Below are 15,880 nucleotides of genomic sequence, written 5' to 3'. Positions count from 1 at the left end.
AAACATAGGCTCTTAAGCAGGAAGAAGCAATCTCCAGGCACAGCATTTTCCTTGTCCTCATTTGCTCTCCAGTCCAGGGGTGAAAGTAACTTAAACTTTCTAACTGCTACAAATCATTGTGTGTGCTGTTCTTACAATAGGAGTTACAAAAGTGTGGTTTGACTGTTTATTAAGGACTGCATCATATTCACAGGCATTGCAGCTCTTGAAGTATTGATTGTTGTAACTGAATTTGAAAAAAATGGCTCCTCTTGCTATTTTGGTTGCAGACCCCTATACTTGACCATACATTACATTTACTAACAAACAGCTTTAACAAAAGGTCTAATTGCTATGAAACCAATGTCAGTTTTACTGAGAAACTAAAGAATAACATTCATGGGGATGTCAATGTGCTTTTAAAATAAACTCAACAGGTAACTTGTTACTCTTACTAAATTTTGTTTTTTAAATGGGTTCAATGTGGAATGTAAACAATTGCCAGAGGAGCTCAACAAGACCTCAGTTGGGATAAGCACCTTAAAAGGTTAAGGTTAATTCCCTGAGGCATAACACATTGTTCCTTTCTAGGAGATTAGTGTTTGGATATAGACACAGCTGTGTCACTTAGTTATAAAACCATTTCTGTTATCCCTTTAGGAGGATGATAGGAGGGAGTAGTAGTAAATAACAAGGACATATTAGTAAGGTGTCCTTTTTTTAATGTGGAATAACATTTTAGCAGATCTTAGCTGTGCAGTAGAAGCATTGTAACTACTATTGCCATCTTAGGAGAGAGCAAGGGCAAAATTTGTTTATTTCAAAAAACATGTTCAACAAATCTAATTGGCATCTGCATTTCCGCAACAATTATAAAAATAAAAACATTTTGTCTTAGTGAAGCAAAGCCAGGGTATTTGTCCAGACTGGCTCAGTGCAGAGAACACAGAGAGAATTTTCTCATTCATTCCTGGTGCTGCGTGACCACATATCTGTGCTTCCATTTCTTCAGCTGTAAAGTGGGTGCAGCTCTACCTTGCAGAAGTACAGAGAGACTTAATTTTTCAAATGTTTTGAGACCATTTGGTGTCAGAAATGATACAATAAAATGCAGTATGCAGGTTGAAGCTCTCTAATCAAGCACTCTGGTCTGTCAACATCTGTGGTCTGGCATGATTTTAGTTAGCTGGATGCCTCCTTATCATGAGTGTGGCCAAATTTCTTATGGTCCCATAAAGTTTGTTTCCCGACACCAGTCCCGGCTCTCAGTGTTCTGTGGTGTTATTTAGCTCTAATTTACCATAAATATCTTCCATGAGCCCAGTAAGCAGTTGAAGTGGTAATGTTGCTAGATAATACTGACCTGTCATGGTTTGGCAGCTGTCAGGTCCTGAGGGTACCAGACTAGACAGGTTCAACCAGTATTATGCTAGCTAATTAATTTCAGCACTTAATCTATGATTTCTAATAGTAATCCCCTCCAAACCCAGTCTCTTCTTACGACATGCAAACCGGTTGCAACACCACTCCATGCTCTATGTGATAGGTTCCTCTGCAAGTGACCATGCTGACAGCCTTCGCAGAAACAACTCTCCACTCCAAAATGTGCTTATGCTTTATTGAAAAATACAAAGCCTGTAACAAAAGCTTCCAATTAATAAAATATCAAACTTTTTATAGTATTAAAGGCTTAAGGTAATTATCACTCCCCGTAATGAAATGGCACATTTGTTAGATACTCACGCAATCGGATTTAGTTAATCTGTTTTTGCAAACTAGTTTTTAGCTGTATTAAAAACAAATATTCCACTTGAAGAAAACATTTGAGGAGCAAAAGGCCTACCTTTACTGTTAATGGTACAAGCAATTGCATGGCCATATCAGAAGCCAGGGAGGTTTAACAATCATAGAAACATCTTGCTTTTTAAAAAAAATAATTTACTAACACCAGTAGTGCAATGGAGGATATGCGCTGTAGTGCTACTGGGAATGATGCTGCATATCACATGAGGAAATTACAGAAGGCCAATCCACTCTTGTGCCTTACTGCTCAGTTAGGAGGCTCAAGTCTCTGTGACCTATGTGACAGCCAGAAGACAGCAGTCTGCTACTTCACTTTTAAATTCAACTAATTCAACTCAATTAATCGCCACGATGGTGGTAAATGAATAAAATTTCTACTCAGGAGCACGTCTTCTTGGCCTTTAGAGTCAATGCAGCAGTCACAGCAGCAACATGAAATAAAATGCAAGATGTGCTATCCTGTTAGCAGGAGCAGCAGTGGAAATGGAAGGGGTGGTGTTAGTCAGGAAAGCAGAAAGGGCTCTGGAAAGAGTTACCAGTTGCACAGCCACAACTGCTTGGCTGCATGGATCTAAGAAAGCACAAGGCAAACTACAGACTGGGTAGAGACCAAACTGAACTGGAAGGACCAAAGAATAGAGGAGCTTGACATCCCCACGTTGGGCTGAGTTTTCTGACCAAACCTCCAGCAAAATGGATGCTTTCATTTTATCCTTTATAGACAGAGTCGGAGATGGGATCCTTCTGGCTGTGGTTTAACTCTATAAGAGGATCAAAGGGGACCAAACAAAGCTGCTGTCCCTCAGGAGTCAATCCTTCCATAGGAAGAAAACACTATGGAGAAGAAAGGGAGGTCATAATAGCCACCTTGTAGCATTGCCATACAAAGGACATAGGAGAGGAGCTGGGTGATTAAGCACGAGAATGGGCCCTAGAAATGTCTGAGTTCAAATCCCAGTAAGTCCCTTCATTGTGGGCCTCTTTTTCCAGGTATTAAGATGAGCCTCCTGAGGAGCTATGAGGCTCAGCAGGTTTGGAAAGCACCATGAAGATTAAAAGGGCCTGTTCAGTTCAGATGCACAAATAAAATCTCATATAAAGCTGCTCTTAGTGTGGGTGCTTGGGTGCTCACTGCAGCCTAAGTTAAGAGACAGTTTTGCTATTGCCTTTATGGAGAAGGCAGTTGTCATTTGCTGCCCTGCAGGAGCTGAGGAGCCTATGGCCAGGCCAATATATTCAGAGCATCCAGCAGTATCTGCTGTAATTAAGGGTCTGTCTATTACCATAAAAATGTTAGGTGTTCAAACCTCCTTCCTTCTCTGCCCAACTCCTTGCTTGATTGTGACTGAAATGCTATGGACTGCAATCTTTTTGCCACTAGCCGGCTTACAGCTGTAAATACTCACTTCTCTCTCTCAGCCCCTGCCCAAAGCTGCGATAGACATGGAACAGTGCCCAGAACAGAACAGATTTTATCGCCACAGAGATGCAAGAGCCAATGATGACAGCAGCTTCCAGGGCATAGGAATTTCCCTTGCCCCAGTCTCTTATCACCTGAGGAAAAATGGAGAGAGGCCAAACAATCAGCATTTGCAATGACAGAAGCCTGCTGCCACAGAATATAATGAGACACCACTCTGCCACAGTAGGTAAGAGGAAAGGCAGCCACATGGATGCCAAGGAAGAAGTCCATTTATGATATGGTTGGGTCTGATCTTCTGGTTTGCTGTTGGTTACACAATGATCATCTGGTGCAGGGGTGGCCACTCTGTGCCTCTTCAGAAGTTAATATGGGGATCCTTGCATTGGTGCCTACTCTCGTGCTGAAGCTACAGGTGCCACCTTTCCAATGTGCGAAGGGTACTTGCTGCTGAACCCCCAGCTCTCCCCCCAGCCCTGCCTGGACCCCACCCCTTATGATTTAGTCCATGGTGTCCAACATACTAATCACCAAGTCACAGGTGGCTGTTCGGCTGATTTGAGTGTGACTAGCTGGCTTGATCAATAAATATATTTAGAATAATGTGGCTCATTCTCTAGAGCAACAGCCACTGTAGTGGTCACTGCTTCAGAACTAGTTGGACACCACAGGTCCACATGGTGCTTGACCTTGTCATGAGTGCAGGGGACTGGACTTGATGACATTTTGAAGTTCCTTCCAGTTATGTGATTCTGTACTTCCCCAAGTCCCGCCCCTTCCTGCCCGCACCTCTGAGCCTGCCACATTCTCTCTCCTCCTTCCTTCTCTAGAACCTCCTCCATGCTGTGGAACTGCTGATAGCATTGGGGAAGAGGCACAGGGAAGGAGAGGGAAGCACTGATTGGCAGAAGGTGGGAGCTGATGGGCCTGCTGATATATTACTCTGACTCTTTGTCAATGTACACTGGTAGATTCTGGCTCCTTCTAATCCTCTGGTTGGTCACCCCTGCCCTAAACATTCCAGCTTAGAGTTCTGTTCCTGCCCCTCTGGGTGTCCTTCAATACCAAAATATTCCTTCAGTATCTTAGTCCTTGTCTTCTTTCCAGCCTGATCCCATCATACAAGGCCACCCACTGATCTCACACAGAACAGCAACCAAACTTCATCATGTCTGGCACATCAAGCTTTATTAAAGCAATGCGAAAACAAAACTCTCCCTGAACTGAAAGATTAGCCAGATCTGGCAAAAGACACCAGGACCCTCTCCTTTCACTTACCTCTCCCCATTGTGGGTTTGGGGACAAAGCTGCCTTGTTTTTATGTGGCTTTCATTGCACTGGTGTTGTCATAAATGATAAGGATGCACTCTTCATGACTCTCCTAGTAGCCAGACCAACCTTTCTCTAGCCTTGCAGAATTTATTAGTGTCTGCTTATATAAGCACCCTATTTCAGGAATCACTTTTCATATTCATTTCTAGCTTGTTTCTGCAGTTTCAAAAGGGCAGGCATGCTAGTCTGTTTCAGCAAAAGCCAACAGGAGTCCCACAGCATCTTACAGACTAACAAATATATTTAGACATACACTTCCATGGGCTGGAGCCCCCTTCGGCAGGTGCATGAAGTGGAAACTTCAGTTTGGCAGGAATATATGTACACAAGCAAGATGGGTGTATAGATGCATCTCTGTATGTGACTACTGGTTGAACCTCTCTGATCTGGCACTCTCTCATCCAGCAACATCTGTAATCCAACATGATTTTAGTTAGCCAGATGACCACTTATCAGGGGGTGTGGCCAGGTTTCCCATGGTCCCATAAATTTTGTTTACAGCCACCAGTCCTGACTCTCAGTGTTCTGGGCAGATATGTAGCTATAATTTACCCCATATGTCTTCTAAGAGCCCAGGAGGCAGTGGAAGTGTTGGTAATGTGCTAGGCAATAGTGATCTCCCATGGTCTGGCAAATTCTCTCATTCGGCACCAGTCAGGTCCCCAGAGTGCCACACAAGAGAAGTACAACCTGTCAAATTGAAGTTCCTACTTCATGCATCTAATGACATGGATTTCAGCCCAGGAAAGCTTGTGCCAAAATACATTTGATAGTCTTAAGGTGCCACATAAGTCCTTATGGTTTCCCTAGTGCTCTTTCTTAAATCAGCAATGAGAACTTCCAATCATTGCCTATGAAGTAGTTTCTCCTGCAGAAGCCGCTGCATCCTTCCAGCAACAGCTTTGGTCACACACTGAATCCCACACTCTCCTTGGACAAGCTTTGTCTGTAGCATCCAAGGTGTGCTTCTTCGTTAGGCACGTACAAAGCAGCGCCTGGGTGCAGTTGGAGTTTAACATATGTGAGTGAAAAGGTTATAAAAAGCTTTTTCTCTTCTTTTCTTTCCTCCCACTCCTCACTTTGCCCACCATGAGGGTTAATGATGTTGAGTGAAATTCTGTCCCTCCCCTGTTTGAATGGGTGTAGAACACAGAGTGAGAGAAGAGTGATTATTTTCAGTTTAAAAATGCTTTAAAAAAATTGTGTAGCTGTTCCACCTCAGGGACATAAGTGCCTCAGCACTCACTCTGTGCAGAACTCAGCAGGATAATACCAGGAGAGATCTCTACAAAAATCAAGAGGTGCAGGACGTGGTATTCAAGATGCTGCTGCACTCTTCCCTTTTCAGTCCAAGCTGGATTAATGCCCCAACAGGGTGCCAGGCGTTCCCCAGCTGATATGTACAAGCAAGATCCTGACCAAGTTCCAGCTCAGGTAATTCAATTCTGCCTATTAAAATTCCCTGGTAGTTTCAGTTGCTGTATTCTTTGCTTCCTGTCTTAAACAGATGTTGGTGCAACATAGCAGCCCTGAGATTCAGCAGTGAACTGATAGCTAGAAGGGATTTCCTAGGTCAAAGAGAGGCTTAAATCACTGGTAAAACAAAACAGCAGTCATATAGCACTTTAAAGACTAACAAAATGCTTTATTAGGTGATGAGCTGTCATGGGACAGACCCACTTCTTCAGATCTCAGATTTAACGGATCTGTCCCATGACAGCTCATCACCTAATAAAGCATTTTGTTAGTCTTTAAAGTGCTATATGACTGCTGTTTTGTTTTGTTAGAATACAGATTAACACTGTAACCTCTGTTACTGTTTAAATAACTGATGTTTGTCAAGCCCCTTGCAGCCCTCAGCTGAAAGGTGCTAGAGAAGATAGAATTCTTTGGAGGTAACTTCTGCTCCCGGGGGAAATGCTGAGTATCTTTCCTAGCTGGAGAGCTGTTTGTTAAAGCCTTCTCCTAGGGGGCTCTCTTGCTAAGTGATCATTGTTCCAGGCTGAGAATGGCAGTGCAGAAGTGCAAGTGGATATGCCTTTCCCACAGTTGGTGTATCCCTTTTGTATCAGTTGTGAAGATGTAACATGCAAGAATGGACATAGAATAAAATCCTTCACGTCTGATCCTCTGGAAGTATCTTTGCTGCAGAAATTATATGTTCCTGTTCATAATTTTAAACCTGCCTTTCCTGAGAAGTCTCCTGCACCAAGCTCCTAGGAAGATGTGCTGAATTTTGTATGGAGCCATCTGACCATAGGGTTGCCAAAGCAACTATCTCTAATGATTATGTTCAGAAAGGAAATAATTTATGTACCCAGCTGGGGCTCGGTTTGAGCTTCCCGGGGTGCAGGTCTTGCCAGTTCCTTCTGAAGGAGGATGGAGTCTTTGACCAGAGCTGGCCTTGGTCTTGTCCGGCTGTAATTCAAGTGGAGGCCCCAGCGGTATCAGTGTTGGGAGAGGCCAGGGGACAGTCCTGGGACTAGGAGCAGGTTACAGGCTTGGTGCTTTCCCACTCATGGAGATTAGTGATTTATTCTGGTGGCCCTGTGGCTGGCAGGAGCCTGGGATCGATCCTGGGGTTCACTGAGGTGTGGCAGCAAGAAGTAATAGCACAGCAATGTGTCTAGACTTTTCAGTGCTCTCTGGGAACACTCACTACAGCCACCTGGGGGACATAGCCAAAGTTTGCTCTAAGGGACTTCCCATTAAGCCCCGAGCAGGGGCTCGGGTGCAGCAGGGAGATGCCTCCCCCCAAGCCCTGAAGCTGCTGCACCTGTGGGGAGACACCTCTCCCCACTGACCTCACCAGAGAACTGCTTTGGCTAGTGCAGCTCTGTGTTGGGGCTGGCAGGGAAGTGGCCAGCAGCAGGTCTGACTCCTAGGTGGGTGGGCCAAAGAGCTCCCTGCACTTGCTTCCACCTGGAGCATCTGCTCTGCACTCTCACTGGCCAGGAACCAGCCAACAGGAGGTGGGGAGGGCAGCAGTGCTGAGCGAGAGCTGTGCACTGTGGAACGTTGTGCCCCCTCCCCAGGAATCGGAGCTGCTGGTGGCTTCCAAGGCCCAGGGTAGTGCCCCAGGACAGGTGGGCAACAAGCAGCCTGCCCTAGTGCTGCTGACCAAGAGCCACCCAGGTAAGCCTGAGTCCCAATCCCCTACCCCACTCTGAACCCCCCAAACCCAGAGCCACCTTCTGCACCCCAAACTCCTTAATGCTGGCCCCAACCAATGCCCACAGCCCAGAGCTCGTACTCCCTCCTACACCCCCACTCTCAGCCCAAAGTCCTCCTGAAACCTGCAGCCCCCTCCTGTACCTCGCACCCCAACAGCCTGCCCCTTCCTGGAACCCCCTCCCACATCCAGAGCCCCCAGTTAGAGCCCTTGACCCCATGCCCACCACACGCAGTCCATGTTTGCTGTGTGATCCATCACCTCTACACTGGTGCACATAAAAAAAAGTCATTCCGCACAGCAACGTACAAAATTAGATGGCGTGCTGGGCTTGGCTTAGATCCCTGTCTCGGGGGGTCTGGCTACAAGTGCTGTGGTGGTAACTCTGAGGCCCAAGGAGAAGGGGCTTATTCAGCAATGACCCCTTGAGCCCCATGTGGAAAAGCACAGGCTGATCTGGAAAAAACAAACTCCTCTGAGCTGCTTTGTACTCCCACACACTCAGCCTTTCCCTCCGCTCTCGTTGTGGGGCAGACACGCTGGGCCAGCACAGTGATAAGTGCCTTGGACTCTCATGAGATGCGCAGCCTTGCAGTGTGCTGTGTCTATGCTGGCTTAGCTGTGTCTGGAAGAGAGGGTGGGGGCCATGCTGCCTATGGAAATCTCCAGCAGACTCTGGCCCTGAGGGCCTGCAGCTGGTCAGGAAGCAGCTTGGACGCTGAGAGAGCTCTTGTGGGAGGGAGGCCAGTGTTAGCGAGAGCAGCATATCTTGTGCGAGGGGATTTTTGCCCCCTTTCCCCAATCCCTTCCTGATACTGTGGTTGTGGGAGGAATGCCAGCGCCTCTCCCCAGAGGCAATCCACTCAGGAGCCACTTAACATAAGGGTGTTTTCTTTGGCTGGGCAACACCTATCACAGGCCAGCATGCCTGCAGCTCTCAGTCATTTCAGTGCAACTGTGTCTACCTGCATAACTCCGGATGCCTCTACAGGAGCTGGGAGGGTGCATGTCTGGGGGCAGAGATTAGTTATGAGGACCCCACAATCACAGAATCACAGAACACTAGAACTGGAAGGGACCTCGAGAGGTCATTGAGTCCAGCCCCCTGCCCGCACGGCAGGACCAAGCACCATCTAGAGTCTCTAGACCATCCCTGGTAGGTGTCTGTCTAACCTGCTCTTAGGTATCTGCAGTGATGGAGATTCCACAACCTCCCTAGGCAATTTATTGCAGTGTTTAAATGTACAAACCTAGGTCCCCAGACTTATTTTAGATGAACAAACCCTTGACAAGTTACCATGTAGAGCAAGTAGATGAGATTAGCCACTTCTGGTATGTTCTGACTCAGAAAAATCCAAACCAAAGGTTTCAACTCTTTTAAAATCTGTAAAATAAAATCAGATACAAACAGATTTAAAATTTGGATGCTGGAGGTTTGAAGAGGCACGTGGCTGGTCCCAATCTGTGGTCTAACTCGGCTCTGGGAGTCTGCTCCTGTCCCTCTGCACCTTCACAGGAACGTGCATCTGCCTCAGTTGTCTCCTCCCCTCCTACAACACTAAATCATCCCATTTAAGAGTTGGGTACAAAACCTGTAGAGTTAGAGGGGTTCACTGATTCAGAACAAGTCATGTCTTGGTTTTTCACTGCTGGGGCTGGCATGCCAGGTGATGGTACAGCTCAGAAATTAATCGTATTTGCTTGACTACTGTTTGGTTTGAGCCAGGCAAGTCATCCTCCCCTGCCCTGAGCCTCAACTCACTCAGCTTTGTAAAGCTCCTCATGGAGCTGACAGCTAGTTTAAAAGGAGATGCTGACACCTTTTCACTAGTCACTTAAAGCCAATGTTTGCTTAACATGCCTCAAAATCATTCCTTCCTTGCTTTCTGGCTGGCTCCCAGCACCCTGCATCGCTCCCACAGTGCTAAAGATGACCTAGCTTGCAGACTGAAAAGTGCATGGGATGGAAAATCTTTTCTTCCTGGAGAGAAATGAAGTCACTGACAACTAAATGCATGGACCTAAGAAAGTTACAAAAAGGTCTAACTGGGACGAAGTGATTTTTCCCTAGCTCTGCACAGCCCCAGGGCTAGGAAAACAGGAAGGGCAGCAGGTCACACCTGAGTGAGCCCCTCTGGCCCTCCTCAACCAGAACAGCAGGTCTGACCAAGGAGAGGAAAAAGAGCTGAGTCACAGAGGACCACAGAATTTACCCCATTTGGACAGATCAGACCACCAGCTCATCAAGCCCAGGATCCTGCCTCCAGCAATGATCTGGCACTGAAATTCTGAAGTTGGGATGCCAGACTCTTTGTGGAGGATACACCAGATCCGTTGTGGTTCCTACTTCTGGCCTTGCATTCTCCCCCACTCCCTGGGAGGCTGGGGTTGCGCTGTGCTACATACACTGCCTGGGGCAGCAGAAGTGATGGAGGGTGGTAGAAAAAGGGGGTGGGGGAGGCTGGGAAGCATAATAGGAAGGACAGACCTGGCAACAGGAGGGGAAGGGGAGGGAAATAGACGTGGGTGGACAATAGACTAAGCCAGGGGTCAGCAACCCCCCAGCATAGGAACAACAGAAATGGGAACAGGAAAACATACTTGAAAAGGACGAGGAGAGGATGGGGAGGGAAAAGAGATGGGGTGGACAATAGACTAAGCCAGGGGTCAGCAACTCCTGGCACATGTGCCGTGCTTGGCACATGAGCAGCTTTTCAATGGCGCTTAGCAGGCACTCGGCTCCCCCCTCCTCCCCCATGCAGCGGGAGAAGAGACAGGAATGGACGAGGCCTGCCCACAAACTGGCTGGTGGCGGGCAGGCACAGTACCTGTGCTGCCCCCACTTTCTTCCTGCCACCCAGGTGCAGCAGTCAGTCCAGCCATTGCCTGTGTTCCATGCAGCCCAGGAAGCTGCAGCCTGCTAAGTTGCCACACAGGGCATGGCTGGCCCAGCCCAAGAAGGACCCTGGGAGAGGAGCAGGGATTGGCTCAAGAGGGACCCTGGCAGAGAGGGGTTGGCAGAGAGGGATACAGGTGTCTGTGTGTGGGGCAGAGGGAGCTGGATTTATCTAAGGTTTTGGTCCCACTCAGGCTGGGCAGCTGGGTTCTGAAGAAGCCATGGAACTAGAAAGCAATATCAGGAGAGGAAAAGGGAGGTGAAGAGAAGAGAGTTGAAAATAAGAGCAGGATAAAGATCAACACCTGGTGAGCTGGCGGAGGCCTGGGGGTTTGCAAGGCATGGAGTGGAGCTGAGTTCTGCCACGTTCTACATAGGACTGTGGTGTGGGGCGCTTCCAGGTTATTGCTGTTAAAGCTTTGCCCCTGTTCGTTGTAGGGTTCATGTGCCTCCGTGTTTCTGCCTCCACAACCACCTGAGTCTGTGCTTCACTACGACACCATGGAGACCGAGGGCTCCAAGCAAAGGAGGCTGAAACGCACTGCTCCAAAGGGAGGTGAGAAAGCTCTACATACTCTGCAGCGAGCTCACTGTGCGTCCTGGCCCCATCACAGTGAACCTATGTCCCAAAGCCACAGGCAGACGGAACTGCGCCCGTACCTTGGCATGCAGAATTACAAGAATCTGATTGTGAAACCTTCTTGCCCTTTTAAAATCCAGCTGCTCTGCCTGGGCCTCCTGCAGCAGTATGCGCTACAGGCTGGCAAGATGTAGCACGGCTCTAGATGTAGCAAGTGTTCAATTACACCTTGTGTCCCTGCTCTTACTCCTGAGCCAAGCAAGGCTGTGTCTGCACTGGGGATCAACGGGGCCGGCTTTCAGCAGAAATCCGTGCCGTGCAGTGCCACCAGAGAGGGCTCTGAGCAGGGCAAGCTGACAGGTGGGCCACTGGCACATTGGCTGTTGTCACTGTACAGACACCCAGCCTTGCACTGCGTCAGGGTAATGCCTGAGAGAGCGTGTGTGTGTGTGTGTGTGTGTGTGAGAGAGAGAGAGAGAGAAGACAGGGCTGGCATGTATTATGCACGTTCACATGCTCCTAGGGACTCGGAGAGGCCCGAGTGATCTCTGCAGGCCAGTTACTGAGACCAGGTCGCTTCTGATGATTGGCTGTTAGGGTGGTGGCTGGGCACTTCCAGTCAATGAGGAAAAGTGACATCCTGCTGCCTCCCACACTTCCTCCACAGCCTGTCTGCAGGAGTTTAATGGGGGGTCAGAGATCTAACCCTTCATAAAGGTATACAGGGAACTGCTGTGGCAGTGCAGTAAGGAGCCGCACTGTCTGACTTCACAGGCCTCAGAAATAAAGCTGGCACACGTTCCTCTCTCCCAGCAACAGGAGGAAGAGGAAGCTACAACTGTTGCAATTGGATTCCAGGCAATGGATGAGGGTGGATTTCATGTGACTTATTACTGAGGAGGAAGTAATACTGTAAAGTCCCCTGCTGCTGGTTGGTTCTGGGCAGCTGGGCAAGCAAGCAAACAAACCAGCTGGGGATGGCTGAGAATGTACATTTAATAACAAATGTAAAATTATGCTTCATCTGTTCAGGATTTCCCTGAGCACTGAAGCAAACTAAAAAGACTCACCTTGACAATATTTTTCTGATTTGTCAACCTTGATTACTATTTTTGGTTCTCTGTGCCTTAAATATTGAGTCTGGTCTGGTCTGGCTATGGTCTGAAGAAGTGGGTCTGTCCCATGGAAGCTCATCACCTAATAAATTATTTCTTTCGTCTTTAAAGTGCTACTGGACTGCTTTTTTGTTTTAAAAACATTCAGTGCATCTAAGTCACACCTAATACTTCCCAGGGATATCAGCCACATGGGGGTTAACCTACCTTGCGCCTAATCCCGCACTCCTGCCTTGTGAACCCAAAGATTACAACAGAAGTTTGGCCTGAGCTAGATCAAATCCAAAATTTTCAATTCCCAAGCCCTTATTTTCGATCGGACTACAGCCATTTACATTTAAACAGTGCCCTTGAATGCTTCTCTTCTGTGTCTACACTGAGACCCAACCCATCTCCCCAAGTAAAGGAAGGATAGATTAGTAGTGACCTCCTCAACCCAGGTTGAGAACCCATTCTCCCAGGAGTTCCCTCCCATCCCTTCAGAAAGGCGATGGAGTCACTTTGAGGTTCACACTCACTGCGATGATGCCAATGGTCACTTTCAGGCAAGCCCAGAAGAGGCCGATTGCCAGGATGATGCTGTGCACAAGGGTGATTTCGTGCAGGCTCGTCAGCAGCAGGACACAAAGGCAGAGCTGGGAGGCAGAAGTGGAGTGAAACTGTTGCTTTTAAACTATGTACGCCCATGAACAAGCAGCATCCAAAGGAATGGAATAAACAGTCAGCAATGAGAGATGGGCAGCATTTAAAAGGCAAGATTTCACTGTCTTCGGAAAGCAGCCAGTACTGGAGAAGACAAGGGCACATACGATACCCTACACACCGTATCAGCCTCACAAAAGAACAGGAAGGGCAGCACTGTGTGTTCCTGTGTGAAAGTATAAAGCAAGCACAGGCAAGATACGGCCAAGCCTTTTAACGTGACCCGTGGCCCATTCCTGCGGCATGGAGCTTTCCCGGTGGCTCCCTGCACTGATGATTGCACAGCTGAGCCAGTGGGTGAGCCCTGGGAGACCTGGCTTGCAACTGCCTCTTACATACACTAGTTCAGGTCTAACACTTGGTCTATACTAAGCAGGTAAGTCAGCTGCAAAGAGGCAATTCTAGCTATGGCAGTTGCATAGCTGGTATCGACTTATCTGCAATCGACTTACCTCTCCATCCGCACAGAGGGAGGTTGATGGAAGAAACTCCTCATTTGACCTCCCTTACTCCTTGCATTACCGAAGAGTCCAGGGGCCGACTGCTGACCCCAGACAGTTCGATTTTGCATGTCTCTACAAGGTGTGTAAAACTGAACTACGGAAGATTGACCCTGAATGGGTGGATCTTCCCCATAATATAGCCAAGCACTAACTTATGGTCAACATTAGCAAGCAAGGGAAGCCATGTAGCATGTACAGTACCTGTGCCTGAAGATCAAAGGTCAACATGGAAAAACAGAGGTTCAGCAGAAAATACTGCCACTGGAGGCTTTCCAGAGCCCCGCCCACTCGGAAGGCCATCATGCTTTGACTCTGAATGAGGACGATGGCGCAGATCACATCAAAGGAGCCCACCAAGAAGATCAGAATGAAGCGGGCCTGATGGGAATGAAAAGCAAGAGTGTTACCAGGGCACATCTGGACTGCTGCACTGCAGTCAGTTTAATCTTCAACAAAGGCAAGAAAATGGGGACAGCATTTAACATCTGGTTGTTATTGCTGGCAATCACAGGGCCCAGAAACAAGAGAATAGGGCTGCATATAAATGTGGAGGTCCTAGCACAGCCATTAGCACCACGTAGGATGAACTCATAGAACAGAAAGCAAAAAGCTGTAATTTTAGCCATTTAGTATAATGGATAACTAATTATGATGTTTAAGATGCCACTTCACATACACTACCCTCAGTGGGGGAGATTTAAACCTTAACCTTTGCAGTCCCTAGTTTGGATATTCAAACCTAATGTCATTGCAATGTTATGCTTGATTTTTATTGTGTATATCAAAGACATAGATGTGTAGAGCCAACATTTCTTTGAGGGGGGCTGGTTTGGCACTTACCTCAGGGGACGTCTCATTGGCTGAAAGGAACAGTATCTTCCTTATTGGTTTTTTTATGGGAAAAGTAGTTTAATTTTTATACCGTGTTTGTTTCACTGTGAGTTTGAAACCTTTGTTTGTCTGAGCTCAATAAATGTAGCTTTGTTTTCATCTCCTTCCTGGCTCTCGTTTACTGGGTAGTCAGACGGCTGGGATTTGTGCATTAAATAGTCAGCATTTCCTTGATGCCTGTCCCCAGTGAGCTACTAGATGCTGTTTGCTGCCAAGGAGTAACACATAGCTGAATGAGCCATCACTATGTAAACTGGTAAGGCCAAACCTACCCTGCCTTAATCTTGTTATCTTATCTTCTCCAGTGTTTCTCCTTGTTAGAGTTCAAATGTCAGTTTCACTTGGGAGGTAAAAAACCTCTTTCCTCCTCTGGGACATGGCATGCAAATAAGGGGGAAGGACTACCTAGAAGGAAGGTCTGAGTGTCACAGGTGTGTGAAGGATGCAGATTAACTCAAAATTCTGCATCCCATTTGCTTATAATAAATACAGTAAAAGCTTGATTATCCGGCATCCCTGGGGAACAGGGATTGACGGATAATCAAATTTGCTGGTTAGTTGAGCTGCGCCACTGGTTCCACTTGGCTGACTCTGGTGGACGGTGGGGGGGTGGAGATGCACCACTCCCAAGGGCTTGGGGACTGCCCTGCTGCTGCCGACCCCAGCAGGGAAGCCAACCCTGCTCAGCTGGCCCTGGCTGGGGTGGTGGTGGGGTGGCTCAGCGTCAGCAGGTTCTGGCAGGGCAGCAGGCCCCAGGGCAGTTGCTCCGAGTGCTGGTTAACAGAATGTGCCAGTTATTCGACTTCTAGATAACACGGCTTTACTGTACATACATAGGGCTTTGTCCACATGACAAGGTACTGCTCTGCACAACAGAGGGTGTGACTCTACATTGCACCCGTTTGCCACATGTGAACATCCTGTGTGAACTGTGCTACCATGCAGCAAGGGTGGATTTGCGGTAAGTTCATACGCTGGCTTGCAGTGCAGTAACTCGCCATGAAAAGAAGTCATTAGAAAAAAAATATAATCTCCACCCACCTTTTGTTTTCCACTAGATAGTGCAACTTTCCAGCATGGCAAGGCTACCAGTGCTTTTCCCAGGGAACATCATGGTAGGAAGGTTTAGGCTGGTAGCTAGGGGCATGGCAAAAAGACTCAGGGAGACCTGGCTTCAATATATACCTCAGACTTCTTGTGCTAGACATCTCACTTAATCTCCTCTGTGTCAATACTCATCTGTATCTTGAAGACAGTAGTTCCCTGAGTCAGGGCTGGCTGACCCATATTTGGCATACACAGCTGTGTGGGGTGCCTGAAAATCTGGGGCACCACTGGGACTTAAATGTTTACTCATCTGCCCCTTCTCATCTGCCCTGTTCTAAGTGAAAAAAGCTTGCCAGGGCTATTAGCAGAACAAAAAAACCTGTGAAACAGCCTTCAAATGGTAATAAGGCTACTTTAACAGGCATTTGCCAATTCTAGGT

General features: G+C 47.6%; 1 protein-coding gene across 2 annotated transcripts in view; it reads right to left on the bottom strand.

The window, feature by feature from the left end:
- Window positions 1–166: 166 nt before the first annotated feature.
- The window catches only part of LOC142000988 (uncharacterized), a 34,505-nt gene continuing 18,791 nt past the window's right edge, over window positions 167–15,880 (bottom strand). Inside the window, exons 5-9 of one of the 2 annotated variants that reach the window (XM_074975761.1) lie at window positions 13,704–13,880; window positions 12,816–12,932; window positions 9,004–9,090; window positions 3,189–3,336; window positions 167–1,014 (exon numbers count right to left, since the gene is read on the bottom strand). In XM_074975761.1, coding sequence (XP_074831862.1) covers window positions 944–1,014; window positions 3,189–3,336; window positions 9,004–9,090; window positions 12,816–12,932; window positions 13,704–13,880 — 600 coding nt within the window. In that variant the 3' untranslated portion in view covers window positions 167–943. Of the gene's footprint in view, window positions 2,617–3,188; window positions 3,337–9,003; window positions 9,091–12,815; window positions 12,933–13,703; window positions 13,881–15,880 lie in introns of both variants that reach the window. The other variant, XM_074975762.1, reaches the window with a different exon arrangement.

Source organism: Carettochelys insculpta, chromosome 23 (assembly GCF_033958435.1).
Source record: "Carettochelys insculpta isolate YL-2023 chromosome 23, ASM3395843v1, whole genome shotgun sequence".
In the NCBI taxonomy this organism is placed as follows: domain Eukaryota; kingdom Metazoa; phylum Chordata; order Testudines; family Carettochelyidae; genus Carettochelys; species Carettochelys insculpta.
The sequence above is the reverse complement of the archived record's forward strand: the minus strand, read 5'-3'. Positions and strand labels throughout refer to the sequence as shown.